At 42.1% G+C, this 19,528-nt stretch overlaps 1 protein-coding gene across 1 annotated transcript in view; it reads right to left on the reverse strand.

Annotated features, from left to right (window-relative positions):
- PTK6 (protein tyrosine kinase 6) overlaps positions 1-19,528 on the reverse strand; it is a 179,928-nt gene that overhangs the window by 71,903 nt on the left and 88,497 nt on the right. Inside the window, exon 3 of the mRNA XM_053709691.1 lies at positions 13,566-13,729. Coding sequence (XP_053565666.1) covers positions 13,566-13,729 — 164 coding nt within the window. The remainder of the gene's footprint in view (positions 1-13,565; positions 13,730-19,528) is intronic.

A 19,528-nucleotide genomic window follows, 5' to 3' on the forward strand; every position in this document is an offset into this window, starting at 1 on the left:
AGGTAACCAGTCCTATTGACGTTCAGTCTAATAAACGTTTAAATGCTGTTTTTAAACCTCCTGTGGTTTCTCCAGGGGTTTTTCCTATTCCTGAGGCTATTTCTGATATGATTTCTAGGGAATAGAATAAGCCAGGTACTTCTTTTATTCCTTCTTCAAGGTTTAAAAAATTGTATCCTTTACCAGCAAAATCTATAGAGTTTTGGGAAAAAATCCCCAAAGTTGATGGGGCTATTTCTACTCTTGCTAAACGTACCACTATTCCTATGGAAGATAGTACTTCCTTTAAGGATCCTTTAGATAGGAAGCTTGAATCTTATCTAAGGAAGGCCTATTTATATTCAGGTCATCTTCTCAGACCTGCTATTTCTTTGGCTGATGTTGCGGCTGCCTCAACTTTTTGGTTGGAGAATTTAGCGCAACAAGAATTGGATTCTGACATATGTAGCATTATTCGCTTACTGCAACATGCTAATCATTTTATTTGTGATGCCATTTTTGTTATTATCAAAATTGATGTTAGATCCATGTCTTTAGCTGTATTAGCTAGAAGAGCTTTGTGGCTTAAATCTTGGAATGCTGATATGACATCTAAATCTAGATTACTATCTCTTTCTTTCCAAGGTAATAATTTATTTGGTTCTCAGTTGGATTCTATTATTTCAACTATCACTGGAGGAAAAGGAGTTTTTCTGCCTCAGGACAAAAAACCTAAGGGTAAATCTAAGGTTTCTAACTGTTTTCGTTCCTTTCGTCAGAATAAGGAACAAAAACTCAATCCTCCTCCCAAGGAATCTGCTTCCAATTGGAAGCCTTCCTCAAATTGAAATAAATCCAAGCCATTTAGGAAACCAAAGTCAGCCCCTAAGTCCGCATGAAGGTGCAGCCCTCATTCCAGCTCAGCTGGTAGGGGGCAGATTAAGGTTTTTCAAGGATTTTTGGATAAAATCTATCCAAAATCATTAGATTCAGAGCATTGTCTCTCAAGGGTATTGAATAGGATTCAAAGTAAGACCTCCTGAGAGAAGATTTTTTCTCTCACGTATCCCTGTAAATCCAGTAAAAGCTCAGGCTTTTCTGAAGTGTGTTTCAGACCTGGAGTCTTCAGGGGTAATCATGCCAGTTCCTCCTCAGGAACAAGGTTTGGGGTTTTATTCAAACCTATTCATTGTACCAAAGAAAGAAAATTTATTCAGACCAGTTCTGGATCTGAAAATTTTGAATCGTTATGTAAGAGTACCAACTTTCAAGATGGTGACTATAAGGACTATTCTGCCTTTTGTTCAGCAAGGACATTATAAGTCCACAATAGACTTGCAGGATGCATACCTTCATATTCCGATTCATCCAGAACACTATCAGTTTCTGAGATTCTCTTTTCTAGACAAGCATTACCAATTTGTTGCTCTTCCATTTGGCCTAGCAACAGCTCCAAGAATCTTTTCAAAGGTTCTGGGTGCCCTACTATCTGTAATCAGAGAACAGGGTATTGCGGTGTTTCCTTATTTGGACGATATCTTGGTACTAGCTCAGTCTTTACATACTGCAGAATCTCACATGAATCAACTAGTGTTGTTTCTTCGGAAACATGGTTGGAGGATCAATTTACCAAAAAGTTTCTTGATTCCTCAGACAAGGGTCACCTTTTTAGGCTTCCAGATAGATTCAGTGTCCATGACTCTGTCTCTTTCAGACAAGAGACGTTTAAAATTGGTCGCAGCATGCCGGCACCTTCAGTCTCAGTCATTCCCTTCAGTGGCTATGTGCATGGAAGTTTTAGGTCTCATGACTGCAGCATCGGACGCAATCTCCTTTGATCGTTTTCACATGAGACCTCTACAGCTTTGCATGCTGAATCAATGGTGCAGGGATTATACAAAGATATCACAATTAATATCCTTGAATCCCAATGTACGACACTCTCTGACATGGTGGATAGATCACCATCGTTTGGTTCAAGGGGCTTCTTTTGTTCGCCCAACCTGGACTGTGATCTCAACAGATGCGAGTCTTTCAGGTTGGGGAGCTGTTTGGGGATCTCTGACAGCACAAGGGGTTGGAAATCTCAAGAGGCGAGATTACCAATAAATATTTTAGAACTCCGTGCAATTCTCAGGGCTCTTCAGTTCTGGCCTCTGCTAAAGAGAGAACCGTTCATTTGTTTTCAGACAGACAATATCACAACTGTGGCTTATGTCAATCATTAGGGTGGGACTCACAATCCCCAAGCTATGAAAGAAGTATCTCGGATACTTGCTTGGGCGGAATCCAGCTCCTGTCTAATCTCTGCAGTGCATATCCCAGGTGTAGACAATTGGGAGGCGGATTATCTCAGCCACCAGACTTTACATCCAGGGGAGTGGTCTCTCCATCCAGATGTGTTTTCTCAGATTGTTCAGATGTGGGGGCTTCCAGAGATAGATCTCATGGCCTCTCATCTAAACAAGAAACTTCCCAGATACCTGTCCAGGTCCAGGGATGTTCAGGCGGAAGCAGTGGATGCGCTGACACTTCCTTGGTGTTATCATCCTGCTTACATCTTCCCGCCTCTAGTTCTCCTTCCAAGAGTGATCTCCAAAATCATCATGGAACAGTCTTTTGTGTTGCTGGTGGCTCCAGCATGGCCACACAGGTTTTGGTATGCGGATCTGGTTCAGATGTCCAGTTGCCCGTCTTGGCCACTTCCGTTATGGCCGAACCTACTATCTCAAGGTCCGTTTTTCCATCAGGATCTCAAATCATTAAATTTGAAGGTATGGAAATTGAACGCTTAGTTCTAAGTCATAGAGGTTTCTCTGACTCAGTGATTAATACTATGTTACAAGCTCGTAAATCCGTCTCTAGAAAGATTTATTATAGAGTTTGGAAGACTTACATTTCATGGTGTTCTTCTCATAAATTCTCCTGGCATTCTTTTAGAATTCCTAGAATTTTACAGTTCCTTCAGGATGGTTTGGATAAGGGTTTGTCTGCAAGTTCCTTGAAAGGACAAATCTCTGCTCTTTCTGTTTTATTTCACAGAAAGATTGCTATACTTCCTGATATACACTGTTTTGTACAGGCTTTAATTCGTATTAAGCCTGTCATTAAGTCAATTTCTCCTCCTTGGAGTCTTAATTTGGTTCTGAAGGCTTTACAGGCTCCTCCATTTGAACCTATGCATTCTTTAGACATTAAACTACTTTCTTGGAAAGTGTTGTTTCTTTTGGCCATCTCTTCTGCTAGAAGAGTTTCTGAGTTATCTGCTCTTTCTTGTGAGTCTCCTTTTCTGATTTTTCATCAGGATAAGGCAGTTTTGCGGACTTCTTTTCAATTTTTACCTAAGGTTGTGAATTCTAACAACATTAGTAGAGAAATTGTTGTCCCTTCCTTATGTACTAATCCTAAGAATTCTTTGGAGAGATCCTTACATTCTTTGGATGTGGTAAGAGCTTTGAAATATTATGTGGAAGCTACTAAAGATTTCAGGAAGACTTCCAGTCTATTTGTTTTATTTTCTGGTCCTAGGGAAGGTCAGAAGGCTTCTGCTATTTCCTTGGCTTCTTGGTTGAAACTTTTGATTCATCAAGCTTATTTGGAGTCGGGTCAGGCCCCGCCTCAGAGAATTACAGCTCATTCTACTAGATCAGTCTCCACTTCGTGGGCTTTTAAGAATGAAGCTTCAGTTGATCAGATTTGCAAAGCGGCAACTTGGTCCTCTTTGCATACATTTACTAAATTCTACCGTTTTGATGTATTTGCTTCTTCGGAAGCAGTTTTTGGTAGAAAAGTTCTTCAGGCAGCTGTTTCAGTTTGATTCTTCTGCTTTTGATTTAAGTTTTTTTCTTTCAAAAATGAAAATAAACTTATTTTTTTGGGTTGTGGATTAATTTTTTCAGCGGAATATGGCTGTTTTTATTTTTATTCCCTCCCTCTCTAGTGACTCTTGACTGGAAGACTCCACATCTTGGGTATTGATATCCCATGTCACTAGCTCATGGACTCTTGCCAATTACATTAAAGAAAACATAATTTATGTAAGAACTTACCTGATAAATGAATTTCTTTCATATTGGCAAGAGTCCATGAGGCCCACCCTTTTTATGGTGGTTATGATTTTTTGTATAAAGCACAATTATTTCCAAATTTCCTTTGTTGATGCTTTCTACTCCTTTCTTTATCACCCCACTGCTTGGCTATTCGTTAAACTGAATTGTGGGTGTGGTGAGGGGTGTATTTATAGGCATTTTGAGGTTTGGGAAACTTTGCCCCTCCTGGTAGGATTGTATATCCCATATGTCACTAGCTCATGGACTCTTGCCAATATGAAAGAAATGAATTTATCAGGTAAGTTCTTACATAAATTATGTTTTTTTTTAGTTGTACCATCTTTTCTAGGTTTTAGATCTAGAATTGGAGCGTACCCATCACTGTTCTAGTATTAATAACTGTAGTGCATCACTGATTGATTTCTAACTAATAGACTCACATCCACAATACATTTTTATTTGGCCTCCACCTCTCTTTTTTCTGCAGTACACAGAGTTCCCTGTCTCTCTGTGCTGCTCTAATGTGTATGTTCATGTGAGTGTCCGGGTTTGTGGCTCTTATGCTGTTAAAGGGCCATAACAGTCAATAAATGACACGCTCTAATCCATTAGAACATGCAGTTTTAAGACTATCAACCCCAGACTACTGTGTGCTTAACCCCCGCAAAGAGGTTAAACACACAATAGAAATACTGCTTGGGACTCGCAGATCACTGCTGGTACTGAGTAGACGCTAGTCACATGACACAGATATGTAACTAGCGCTGCTGATTGGATCAGCATTGTTTTATGTTTGGGACCAGCAATGCTCTGCAAGTCCCGAGCAGTATAGAATCACGTTTTGCACTTACATAAATATTTATACAAAGACACATATTTCTCCAACATTGGTGTGTCCGGTCCACGGCGTCATCCATTACTTGCGGGAAATGTTCTCCCCCACAGGGAAAGGCAAGGAGAGCACACAGCAAGAGCCCCCCAGTCATTCTCCTTGCCGCTCTGAACAAGTAGCATCTACCACGGGGATGGCGAGGAGTTTGTGGTGTTAGTTGTAGTTTTTTATTCTTCTATCAAGAGTTTGTTATTTTAAAATAGTGCTGGCTTGTACTATTTACTCTATAACAGAAAAGTGATAAAGATTTCTGTTTAAGAGGGCTATGATTTTAGCACAAGTAACTAAAATCCATTACTGTTACCACACAGGACTGTTGAAACAAGAGAACTTCAGTTGGGGGTAACAGTTTGCAGACTCATTTGCTTCAGGTATGACTAGTCTCCTTCTAACAACACAGGCTAATGCTAGATGACAGTCATTTTTCCCCTCAGGGGAAACGGTAAGCCATTTTTCTTTCACCTCAGCAAAAAAGATAACAGGCTTCCCCTTTTTGTTTTTTATGCTGGTAGACACTGTTAGGGGCTAAATCGATTGGTTTTTATTACAATATTATACCATTTGAAATATTTTATAAGCTCACATACACTTGGGAACGTTTTTTATTGATCTGGCTTGCTTTAGACACCTAAATCTAGTCAGGAAGGACCCTTCACTCTAGTGTGCTGAGGGAGGAAGCCTCATTTTGGCACTTCAGCTGTGCAGTTGAATTTCAAGGCAGTGCATGCAGATTCATGTGAGAGGGTCCTGTGGTTCAGAAAGTGACTCCAAAAGGCTTTTTTCTGTGAATGGTGACCCCTAAGGAAGGTAAAAAGCTGCAGCAAGGCTGTAGCTGGGATTGTGGTGTGTAAAAACGGTTGAATCCAACAATTAGCTCCGGTTTGCTTGTTTTAAGAGCTAGAGTCTCCATATTTGCTGTGCAATACTTTCTAAGCATTAAGACACTGGGGTCCAAATTTCAGAAAAATCGGATATTGCCTTCATAGTTTTTTGAACATTCAGAAATAAATGTGTCATTTTATTATTTAAAGAGACAGTAACGTTTTTGTTTAAAATCGTTTTTATTGCATTGTTTGCCTGCCTAAATCTGTTTAACATGTCTGTTCCATCAGATAACCTATGTTCTGTGTGTATAGAGACAAATGTGGTTCCCCCTTCGAGTGTTTGTGATAATTGCGCCATAGCGTCCAAACAAAATCAGGACAGCTCTGTTATTTTTCATAATGTTGCCCAAGATGATTTATCTAATGAAGGTAGTGGGGATAGCTCTACATCCTCTCCTTCTGTGTCTACACCAGCTTTGCCCGCGCAGGCGACACCTAGCGCGCCAGTGCTTATTTCTATGCAACAATTATCAGCAGTAGTGGATAATTCTATAGCAAATCTTTTATCCAAACTGCCAGTTTTTCAGAGAAAGCGTGATTGTTCAGTTTTAAATACAGATAAAAAGGATGAACAATCAGACGCTGACGATGCCTTATCTATTTTACCCTCACATCAATCGGAATTGGCTGTGAGGGAAGGGCTGTCTGAGGGTGAAATTTCAGACTCAGGAAAAATTTCTCAACAGGCAGAACCTGATCTAGTGGCATTTAAGTTTAAGCTAGAACATCTCCGCGCTTTGCTTAAGGAGGTATTAGCTACTCTGGATGACTGTGATTACATGGTAGTACCAGAGAAGTTGTGCAAATTGGACAAATTTTTAGAGGTCCCAGTGCACGACGACGCTTTTCCAATACCTAAGAGGGTAGCGAAGATCCTATGGATAAAAAATTGGAAGGATTGCTTAAAAAGATTTTTGTTCAGCAAGGGTTCATCCTTCAACCAGCTACGTGTGTTATTACTGTCACTTCAGCGGCGTCCTTTTGGTTCGAAGAACTAGAAAGGTAGCTCCAGAAAGAGACTTCCTATGAAGAAGTCATGGACAGAATTCACGCATTAAAGTTAGCTAATTCCTTTATATTGGATGCCGCCTTTCAAATAACGAAATTGGCGACGAAAAACTCAGGTTTTGCTATAGTAGCGTGGAGGGCGCTTTGGCTAAAATCCTGGTCGGCAGACGTGTCGTCCAAGACTAAGTTACTGAATATTCCTTTCAAGGGTAAGACCCTTTTTGGGCCGGAATTGAAGGAAATTATTTCAGACATCACTGGGGGTAAGGGTAGGATAGGCCTTTTAAGGCTAAGAACAAGTCTAATTTTCATTCCTTTCGCAATTTCAGGAACGGACCGGCTAATAACTCCACTGCCGCTAGACAAGAAGGTAACGCGGCCCAGCCCAAACCCGCTTGGAAGCCCATGCAAGGCTGGAACAAGGGTAAACAAACCAAGAAACCTGCTGCTGCTACCAAGACAGCATGAAGGGGTAGCCCCCGATCCGGGACCGGATCTGGTAGGGGGCAGACTATCTCTCTTCGCTCAGGCTTGGGCAAGAGATGTTCTGGATCCCTGGGCACTAGAGATAGTTTCCAAGGGATACCTGTTAGAATTCAAGGGACTTCCTCCAAAGGGAAGGTTCCACCTGTCTCGCTTATCTTCAGACCAGATAAAGAAACAGGCATTCTTACATTGTGTAAGAGACCTATCAAAGATGGGAGTGATAAACCCAGTCCCCTCCGGGAAACAAGGTCTAGGGTTTTACTCAAACCTGTTTGTGGTTCCCAAAAAAGAGGGAACTTTCAGGCCAATTCTGGATTTAAAGATATTAAACAAGTTCCTCAGAGTTCCATCCTTCAAGATGGAAACCATTCGGACAATCTTACCAACAATCCAGCAGGGTCAATTTTTGACTACCGTGGATCTGAAGGATGCGTATCTGCATATCCCAATCCACAAATCTCATCATCAGTTCCTGAGGTTCGCCTTTCTGGACAAACATTACCAGTTTGTGGCTCTTCCATTCGGTTTAGCCACCGCTCCCAGAATTTTCACAAAGGTGCTAGGGTCCCTTCTAGCGGTCCAAAGACCGAGGGGCATCGCTGTAGCACCTTATCAAGACGACATCCTAATCCAAGCGTCGTCTCTTTCCAAAGCGAGGGCTCATACAGACATTGTGTTGGCTTTTCTCAGATCTCACGGGTGGAAAGTGAACATAGAAAAAAGTTCACTGTCACCGTCCACAAGGGTTCCTTTTCTGGGAACAATAATAGATTCTGTGGAAATGAAGATCTTTCTCACAGACGTCAGAAAGACAAAGCTTCTAAAAGCTTGTCGAGTTCTTCACTCTATTCCTCAACCCTCCATAGCTCAATGCATGGAAGTAATAGGACTAATGGTCTCAGCAATGGATGTGGTTCCTTTTGCTCGAATTCATCTAAGACCATTACAGCTGTGCATGCTCAATCAGTGGAATGGGGACTATACAGACTTGTCTCCCCAAATTCAAGTAGACCAGGTAACCAGGGACTCACTTCTCTGGTGGTTGACCCAGGATCACCTGTCTCAGGGAATGAGTTTCCGCAGACCGGAGTGGGTCATCGTCACGACTGACGCCAGCCTCTTGGGGTGGGGCGCGGTCTGGGACTCTCTGAAAGCTCAGGGCCTATGGTCGCGGGAAGAGTCGCTTCTCCCGATAAACATTTTGGAACTAAGAGCTATATTCAATGCGCTCCTGGCTTGGCCTCAGCTAGCGGAAGCCAGGTTCATAAGATTTCAGTCGGACAACATAACGACTGTTGCGTACATCAATCATCAGGGGGGAACAAAGAGTTCCCTAGCGATGAAGGAAGTAACCAAGATAATCCAATGGGCAGAGAATCACTCCTGCCATCTATCTGCTATTCACATCCCAGGAGTAGACAACTGGGAGGCGGACTATTTGAGTCGTCAGACTTTCCATCCGGGGGAGTGGGAACTCCATCCGGAGGTCTTTGCTCAGTTAACCCAATTATGGGGCATTCCAGACATGGATCTAATGGCGTCCCGTCAGAACTTCAAGATTCCTTGCTACGGGTCCAGATCCAGGGATCCCAAGGCGACTCTAGTGGATGCATTAGTGGCGCCTTGGTCGTTCAACCTAGCATATGTGTTTCCACCGTTTCCTCTCCTCCCCAGGCTCATAGCCAGGATCAAACAGGAGAAGGCCTCGGTGATTCTGATAGCTCCTGCGTGGCCACGCAGGACTTGGTATGCAGACCTGGTGAATATGTCATCGGCTCCACCATGGAAGCTACCTTTGAGACAGGACCTTCTAGTACAAGGTCCATTCGAACATCCCAATCTAGTTTCTCTGCAGCTGACTGCTTGGAAATTGAACGCTTGATTTTATCCAAGCGTGGGTTTTCAAATTCTGTGATTGATACTCTGGTCCAAGCCAGAAAACCTGTGACTAGAAGGATTTACCATAAAATATGGAAAAAATATATCTGTTGGTGTGAATCCAAAGGATTCTCCTGGAGTAAGATTAACCCCTTAATGACAAGTGACGTACCAGGTACGTCCTGCAAAAACTTGCAGTTAGTGACAATGGACGTACCTGGTACGTCACTTGTCTAAGAGAGTGCTGGAAGCGATCGCAATCGCTTCCAGCAGCTCTCAGGGTATTGCAGTGATGCCTCGATATTGAGGCATCCTGCAATACCCTTTAGAAAGCATCCGATGCAGAGAGAGCCACTCTGTGGCCCTCTCTGCACCGGTAGCGATGCGGCCGTTCGTTGGTGGGAGCTTACAGGGAGGAGGGTGGGCGGCCCATCGCTACCCGGCATCCGGTTCCTTCAAGTGTATTGTGCACGCCGGATGCCGGGAGCGTGCGGGGGCTGCGTGCACGCGCGCGCGCGCGCGCGTGTGTGTGCGCGCGCGCACGCAGCAATCACTGGCACTGCCACCAATGAATTTAGGTAAGGATCTGGATCTGGATCTGGATCTGGGGGGGGTGGGGGGGGGGGGTGGTTGGGGCAGCTACACTTGATCAGGATCTGGATCTGGGGGGGGTGGGAGGGGGTGGTTGGGGCAGCTACACTACAGAAAAAATAAAACATGTCACAAAACAAAACACTTTTTTTGGGGGGGAAAACTGGGTACTGGCAGACAGCTGCCAGTACCCAAGATGGTGGCAATTAGGTAGGTGGGGAGGGTTAGAGAGGTGTTTGGGGGGGATCAGGGAGGTTGGGGGTTAAGGCAGGGGTCCATCACAGCTGAATAATTTAAAAAAAACAAAAACAAAAAAAAAACACCTTTTATTTTAGTACTGGCAGACTTTCTGCCAGTACTTAAGATGGCGGGGACAATTGTGGGGTGGGGGAGGGAAGAGAGCTGTCTGGGAGGGATCAGGGGGTGGGATGTGTCAGGTGGGAGGTTGATCTCTACACTAAAGCTAAAATTAACCCTGCAAGCTCTCTACAAGCTACCTAATTAACCCCTTCACTGCTGGGCTTAATACAAGTGTGGTGCGCAGCAGCATTTAGCGGCCTCCTAATTGCCAAAAAGCAACGCCAAAGCCATATATGTCTGCTATTTATGAACAAAGGAGATCCCAGAGAAGCATTTACAACCATTTGTGCCATAATTGCACAAGCTGTTTGTAAATAATTTAAGTGAGAAACCTAAAATTGTGAAAAATGTCACTTTTTTTTTTATTTGCTCGCATTTGGCGGTGAAATGGTGGCATGAAATATACCAAAATGGGCCTAGATCAATACTTTGGGTTGTCTACTACACTACACTAAAGCTAAAATTAACCCTTCAAGGTCCCTACAAGATCCCTAATTAACCCCTTCACTGCTGGGCATAATACACGTGTGGTGCGCAGCTGCATTTAGCGGCCTTCTAATTACCAAAAAGCAACGCCAAAGCCATATATGTCTGCTATTTCTGAACAAAGGGGATCCCAGAGAAGCATTTACAACCATTTGTGCCATAATTGCACAAACTGTTTGTAAATAATTTCAGTGAGAAACCTAAAGTTTGTGACAAAATTTGTGAAAAAGTGAACAATTTTTTTTATTTGCTCGCATTTGGCAGTGAAATGGTGGCATGAAATATAGCAAAATGGGCCTAGATCAATACTTTGGGTTGTCTTCTAAAAAAAAATATATACATGTCAAGGGATATTCAGGGATTCCGGACAGATATCAGTGTTCCAATGTAACTAGCGCTAATTTTGAAAAAAAGTGGTTTAGAAATAGCAAAGTTCTACTTGTACTTATTGCCCTATAACTTGCAAAAAAAGCAAACAACATGTAACCATTGGGTATTTCTAAACTCAGGACAAAATTTAGAAACTATTTAGCATGGGTGTTTTTTGGTGGTTGTAGATGTGTAACATATTTTGGAGGTCAAAGTTAGAAAAAGTGTGTTTTTTTCCATTTTTTCCTCATATTTTATATATTTTTTATATTAAATTATAAGATGTGATGAAAAAAATGGTATCTTTAGAAAGTCCATTTAATGGCGAGAAAAACGGTATATAATATGTGTGGGTACAGTAAATGAGTAAGAGGAAAATTACAGCTAAACACAAACACTGCAGAAATGTAAAAATAGCCATTGTCATTAAGGGTAAGAAAACTGAAAAATGGTCCGGTCATTAAGGGGTTAAAATTCCAAAGATTCTCTCCTTTCTCCAAGAGGGTTTGGATAAAGGATTGTCAGCTAGTTCTCTAAAAGGACAGATTTCTGCATTATCCGTCTTGTTGCACAAACGACTGGCAGCTTTGCCAGATGTACAAGCTTTTGTTCAGGCTTTGGTTAGAATCAAGCCTGTTTACAGACCCATGACTCCTCCTTGGAGTCTAAATTTAGTTCTTTCAGTTCTTCAAGGGGTTCCGTTTGAACCTTTACATTCCATAGATATTAAGTTACTATCTGGGAAAGTTCTGTTTTTGGTTGCTATTTCTTCTGCTAGAAGAGTTTCTGAATTATCTGCTTTGCAGTGTGATCCACCCTATCTGGTGTTCCATTCAGATAAGGTTGTTTTGCGTACTAAGCCTGGTTTTCTTCCAAAAGTTGTTTCCAACGAGAACATCAACCAGGAAATAGTTGTTCCTTCTTTGTGTCCGAATCCAGTTTCAAAGAAGGAACGTTTATTACACAATTTAGATGTTGTTCGTGCTTTAAAGTTCTATTTAGAAGCAACAAAAGATTTTAGACAAACCTCATCCTTGTTTGTCGTTTACTCTGGTAAGAGGAGAGGTCAAAAAGCTACTGCTACCTCTCTCTCTTTCTGGCTGAAAAGCATTATCCGCTTGGCTTATGAGACTGCCGGACGGCAGCCTCCTGACCGTATCACAGCTCACTCTACTAGGGCTGTGGCTTCCACATGGGCCTATAAGAACGAGGCTTCTGTTGACCAGATATGTAAGGCAGCGACTTGGTCTTCTCTGCACACTTTTGCCAAATTCTACAAATTTGATATTTTTGCTTCTTCGGAGGCTGTTTTTGGGAGAAAGGTTTTACAAGCCGTGGTGCCTTCTGTTTAGGTAACCTGATTTGCTCCCTCCCTTCATCCGTGTCCTAAAGCTTTGGTATTGGTTCCCACAAGTAATGGATGACGCCGTGGACCGGACACACCAATGTTGGAGAAAACAGAATTTATGCTTACCTGATAAATTACTTTCTCCAACGGTGTGTCCGGTCCACGGCCCGCCCTGGTTTTTTTTTTTAATCAGGTTGAAATTTTTTTTCTTTATACACTACAGTCACCACGGCACCCTATAGTTTCTCCTTTTTCTCCTAACCGTCGGTCGAATGACTGGGGGGCGGAGCCAGAGGGGGAGCTATATGGACTGCTCTTGCTGTGTGCTCTCCTTGCCTTTCCCTGTGGGGGAGAACATTTCCCGCAAGTAATGGATGACGCCGTGGACCAGACACACCGTTGGAGAAAGTAATTTATCAGGTAAGCATAAATTCTGTTTTTGTTGTACAGAAACAGACACACAATTCCTTTAAAACAAGTGAATGTAAGTATTAACAACTTACAGGCCTGCTTTTCAGGGCAGTATATAGCACTTACAGGGAGCAGCTATCATAATATCAGGCTATCATAGTGTTGGTGCGGGAGAGAATGTAGGCTGGCCGGTGTCAGTAAGTGGGCAAGCCAGTAGGTAAGTGCATAGCGCAAGATGGCTAATGATAGAGGTTTAAGCTCTTGCCTTATGTTACATTACTGCACAAAGATTACAATATGTAATATGCACTGAGGGAAGTGCTGACTGGCTACACAGTAGTATGCTGTCAACTGGGAGCCTCAAAAGATGCCACTCTGCAAAAGCACTACGGTAAGATAGTTCTAGTAATCCTATGAGAAAATATGATTACATCCATGTTTGCATTCTTGCAGATCATCACTTTACTCTAGGTGCATAACCCTTTGTAATTCTTAGCAGAGCACCATTCTGCCTCATAGAATCACCTGTTTGCATGCCTGTATATTAGTAATCATTAAACTGGCCACTGACCTGGACATTCAAGAAAGGGCCTTTCTGTTAAGTTTGGCACCTTTAGAAGTAATGCAGCGAGGATTGAGTTGTTGTAACACCTCCATAGATTAGATCTACCAATGGGAACCCTATCCACGAGTCTGTAAAACATCACTCTCTCCAGGTCTCTCCGTTTAGCTTATCCTTTCCTTTACTGATTGTTTGTCTGCACAGCATTTCTCTAAATGTTTGTATTGATTTGTATGTATTGTTCCCCATATCTTTGTCTCACCTTCACACAGGGGGATGTAAGGGTCAGTCCTGGGCATACAGTTTTTGTGTAGAAATATTCAATAAGTTTCATCAGGTTTGGGAATGAGGAAACGCTGCTCAGATGATACTCTCCTTTGGTGTTCTTCAATATCTTAAAATGCTTTACGGAGTCCTCACTGCGAACTGAGGAAGAAAATAAAGTGTATTATATTCCTTTATTTCTGCAACTGCTGAGCTCAGGGATCTTTGTAAACAACAATAGAACCATTTGGTAACGTGAGCTAAGCATAACAATTAGCAAGTATGTAAAAGGAATTTCAAAGAATAGTGTGTATTTTATTAAACTGAAGCAACTTACCAACTATCCCTCTTCTTAAAACAACAAAAATTTAACATAAATGGTTTGTATAATAAAAAAAACAAGCCTTAGAGGCTGAATTATCAAGTGTCTGTCGGACCTGATCCGACTATACGCTCTCCGTATTCAGCATTGCACCATCAGCTCACAAGAGCTGCTGGTGCAACCCCGCCCCCTGCAGACTCGCGGTCAATGGGCCGCCAGCAAGGAGGTGTCAATCAACCCGATCGGGTTGAATTGTGGCGATTCCTGTCCGCCTCATCAGAGCAGAAACACGGGCCCATAGAGGCAATACAGAAACTACAATGCGCAACATTTAAATGGGAGTTATGTGTTGTGCATGAGCACAAAGTAAACTACCACTTTAAAATGTTGTGCTTTTTTAACCTGAAGTAAATGATTATTGCTTAGTAGTTTTCAATAGTAATACCTATCTCCAATTATTTAACAGCCCTGTTTAAAAACCTGTGCTCTGTAGCCTCCCTTTCTGGTGCAGCCGTGTGTTCTGTAGCCTCCCTTTCTTGTGCAGAGCTGTGTTCTGCAGCCTCCCTTTCTGGTGCTATCTTGGGTACTGTAGCCTCCCTTTCTGGTGCAGCATTGTGTTCTGTAGCCTCCCTTTCTTGTGCAGTGCTGTGTTCTGCAGCCTCCCTGTCTGGTGCAGCCGTGTGTTCTGCAGCCTCCCTTTCTGGTGCAGCCGTGTGTTCTGCAGTGTCCCTTTCTGGTGCTATCTTGGGTACTGTAGCCTCCCTTTCTGGTGCAGCATTGTGTTCTGTAGCCTCCCTTTCTGGTGCAGCCTTGTGTTCTGCAACCTCCCTTTCAGGTGCTGCCCTGTGTTCTGCAGCCTCCCTGTCTGGTGCAGCCTTGTGTTCTGCAGCCTCCCTTTCTGGTGCAGCCTTGTGTTCTGCAGCCTCCCTTTCTGGTGCAGCCTTGTGTTCTGCAGCCTCCCTTTCTGGTGCAGCCTTGTGTTCTGCAGCCTCCCTTTCTGGTGCAGCCTTGTGTTCTGCAGCCTCCCTTTCTGGTGCAGCCTTGTGTTCTGCAGCCTCCCTTTCTGCTGCAGCCTTGTGTTCTGCAGCCTCCCCTTCTGGTGCAGTTTTGTGTTCTGCAGCCTCCCTTTCTGGTCCATAGTACTAACGTTCACAGATGAATTAAGTTACTGGCATGATAATATAAACATCATTCTTTGTTGCTGCAGGTTGCAGCTACACAGCCTTCCCAATTCAATCACAGTGAGGACAAGTGTCACAGGCAAATGTCACAGCAGAAGGAAACAAGTTTTCTTCCAAGATTCATGCGTCCTTCACAAAGATAAATCTGCCCTATTCCAGCCTTGCTGAAGCACCTTCAGATCATCACGATCCTCTACCAAATTTCACAGTGGGTGAGATACACTGTGGCTTGTAGGCCTCTCCAGATCTCCATCTAACCGTGAGATAAAGCTGAAAATTGGACTCATCAGGGAAGATGACCTGGAATATATATACACCTTGACATATACCATATCCCTTTTAACCCTTTGAGTGCTAAGCACTTTCCCACCTGGGTGCTAAGATTTTTTTAAGGTGTTTTTATTTTTTGAACAATTTTTTTTTACTTTACACTGTTGGAAATGTTAGGCGATTACCTTTCCAGTGGTGGGTCTTGGGGGTCTGTAGCTGCTTAGATGCCTGAGATACAGGCTTCTAAGCAGCATGCCCCCTGCTCCTATACTTAACATTGTTAAGTATAAATAAAGTTGCGCGGTGACATCATCACGTTATTGCGCGTGACGTCACCACACAAAACGGGAAGCCCCGGCGATGCCTGTCACTTTACAGTCACGATCGCCGTGGTAGGAGCGGGTGGGAGCCCCCAGATCTCCCTCAAGATGGGAGAGTGCTAGTGACGGCTCTGAGCCGTCATTAGCACCAGAGTGGGAAACTCTGTGACGGCTCAGAGCCGTCATTAGCACTCGAAGGGTTAAACAAATACCTTTGTTCTTCACTTAGAAGAAAATCGGCAAGATTACGAGTTTTGCGATATGAGTGAAAAAGCAGCGTTAAGGCTCTTTTTCACTACCGCTGGTATTACGAGTCTTGCAGGTTTAGCTGCACCGCACACTTTTTTGGCTTTCAAAAAGTCCTTTTTTAATGGGACTTCGTTTGCGTCGGTATTACGAGTTTGCCTGGGAGGCCAAAAAGTGAGCGGTACAGCCTATACCGTCAAGATCCATACCGTAAACTAAAAGTCAGTAGTTATGAGTTTTACGCTACAAAGCTGTACCATAAAACTCATAACTAAAGTGCTAAAAAGTACACTAACACCCATAAACTACCTATTAACCCCTAAACCAAGGCCCTCCCACACCGCAAACACTAAAATAAAATTATTAACCCCTAATCTGCCGCTCCGGATATCGCCACCACTATAATAAACATATTAACCACTAAACCGCCACACTCCCGCATCGCAAACACTAGTTAAATATTATTAACCCCTAATCTGATGTCCCTAACATCGCTGCAACCTACATTACAGTTATTAACCCCTAATCTGTCGCCCCAACGTCGCCGCAACTATACAAAAGTTATTAACTCCTAACCCTAACACCCACTAACTTTAATGTAATTAAAATAAATCTAAATAAAACCTTCTATTAATAACTAAATAATTCATAATTAAAACTAAATACTTACCTATAAAATAAACCCTAAACTAGCTACAATATAACTAAAAGTTACATTGTATCTACCTTAGGTTTTATTTTTATTTTACAGGTAAGTTTGTATTTATTATAACTAGGTAGACTAAACAATATAGGAAAATTGTGGAGTTTATTTGAAATATATACATATTAAAATATGAAACTTTATTATAACCATGTTAAAATTACCTGTGTATCAGGCATATATCACACACATACACACATTTCCCTAGTGATGTCTGAATTAAGGGTATTAATGATCAGTGATCCCCTTTGGCAACATCGCTCATCAGAACAACATTTGGGACAAACAACTTAAAAACAAAGACCAGGGGGCTAAAGGGATAGACTATTCCTTGAAAACTAGGGTTTTATACTGGGTAAATATGACTAGACAGATATACCTATAGTATTCAAACTCAACTTGATTGTGTCTAAGACACAAACTTTATAGGTCAGATATCTGATGCATAATCAAATTGTAATATACTCCCAGTATAATTCATAAGGGCTGGTAATTCCTGGTTGAAGATTAATGCAAACTGCATTGTAGTTAAATAATTGAGATATCTCTCACTATACTAGGCATTATAGGTTATACCTCTCACTTCAGTGGAAACATATTATATCAGGTGCTCAGATCCCAAACACACTAATTTGATTGTGTGTACTGGAGTGTCATTCACACAATTCCTTGCATACCACGCTTATTCAGCTTGTAATTCTTTATTGGTTCCCACACATTCATGCATTGTGATAAGAAACTCCTTAATCAGTTGTGATTGGTGCAACTTATTGTTTAAGAATTCCACATACCAGTTCTGAGCTCCTACAATTAATAACGTTTCGGAAGAGACCTAATCTATAACCGTCTCTCCACAAAGTTGTAATTCATATGGCTAAACATCCATTACAATAAATATATATAGCTTGCAAATGAGCAGCTGATTGCCTATAGGTTCAGTTGTTACTCTAAAAAAGTAAATTCACACATCGCTACTAGGCATCAGTTTTCCTAATTTATTGCTTGTTAGAGAACGGTCAATTCTGTCCGTTTGTACTGGAGTTTAGGACACAGTCCGTTAATACTAAATATTTGGACTATATTACCAAAACCAGCTACAAGTGCCACTACCGGGCACGTACACTATCCCTTTAGCTTAATGGTATTAAAAGGTATTAAAGGTAACCGTAGGAAATAGCGGTAATAGATTCTATACAAAGGTATTAAAGGTATTAGCGGCATTAGCCGTGTTAGTGACCTGTGGTCTCTGTGATTTAACTCGATACTCTGAGTAAACACCAGATAGCTGGTAACAGCTTATACTGACGGCGAAAGCGTTGATAACAGTAACTTCAGGTGGCACGAGTGATGTCCTAAACTCCAGTACAAACGGACAGAATTGACCGTTCTCTAACAAGCAATAAATTAGGAAAACTGATGGCTAGTAGCGATGTGTGAATTTACTTTTTTAGAGTAACAACTGAACCTATAGGCAATCAGCTACTCATTAGCAAGCTATATATATTTATTGTAATGGATGTTTAGCCATATGAATTACAACTTTGTGGAGAGACGGTTATAGATTAGGTCTCTTCCGAAACGTTATTAATTGTAGGAGCTCAGAACTGGTATGTGGAATTCTTAAACAATAAGTTGCACCAATCACAACTGAATAAGGAGTTTCTTATTACAATGCATGAATGTGTGGGAACCAATAAAGAATTACAAGCTGAATAAGCGTGGTATGCAAGGAATTGTGTGAATGACACTCCAGTACACACAATCAAATTAGTGTGTTTGGGATCTGAGCACTTGATATAATATGTTTCCACTGAAGTGAGAGGTATAACCTATAATGCCTAGTATAGTGAGAGATATCTCAATTATTTAACTACAATACAGTTTGCATTAATCTTCAACCAGGAATTACCAGCCCTTATGAATTATCCCAGGCTGACTCGCTTAAAAGTTTTTTCTTCATACCTGACAAGTGGATTGGGAATCCCCCCTGCGGTTTGCAGCACAGTGTTTTCTTTGATACTAGTAGGAGAGCGGGCGGAGCAAATTTCAGTGTGAGACACTAACTGAATAGTGTGCAGCAGTTTGGAGCTCAGAAGTGCCTACGTACCCTATCAAGCAGGAGACCAGCGGCTATCAAGTTGTGACCTGGATGCCGAGGAGTGACTAGTAAGTTTTTTATACCGGCAGGTCTATGAATAGTTGTGAACTGACTCTGTGACATTTTTGGATTAGATATATGGAGTGTCAGTGCGCTTTTTAAAGGGATATTGCTTTGTTGTGGCCATCTTGGATGACGTCATTTAAAGGAACCTTCATTCTTCAGCGACCATCGAAAGAAGAGGATGCTCTGCGCCGGATGTCTTGAAGATGGAGCCGCTCCGCGCCAGATGGATGAAGACAGAAGATGCCGTCTGGATGAAGTCTTCTGCACGTCTGGAGGACCACTTCTTGCCGCTTGGATGAAGACTTCTCCCGGCTTCGTTGAGGACTTCTTGCTGCTTGGATGAAGACTTCTCCCGGCTTTTTTGAGGATGGATGTTCGGTCTTCAAAAACTGTAAGTGGATCTTCAGGGGTTAGTGTTAGCTTAGGGTTTGGGCAAGGAAAAAGAGCTAAATGCCCTTTTAAGGGCAATGCCAATCAAAATGCCCTTTTCAGGGCAATGGGGACTTAGTTTTTTTAGTTAGGATTTTATTGGGGGGGCTTTGTTGTGTGGGTGGTGGGTTTTACTGTTGGGGGGTTGTTTGTATTTTTTTTTACAGGTAAAAGAGCTGATTTCTTTGGGGCAATGCCCCGCAAAAGGCTCTTTTAAGGGCCATTGGCAGTTTATTTTAGGCTAGGGGGGTTTATTTTGGGTGGGCTTTTTTATTTTGATAGGGCTATTAGATTAGGTGTAATTAGTTTAAATATTTGATAATTTA

Source organism: Bombina bombina, chromosome 1, assembly GCF_027579735.1.
Source record: "Bombina bombina isolate aBomBom1 chromosome 1, aBomBom1.pri, whole genome shotgun sequence".
Taxonomy (NCBI): Eukaryota; Metazoa; Chordata; class Amphibia; order Anura; family Bombinatoridae; genus Bombina; species Bombina bombina.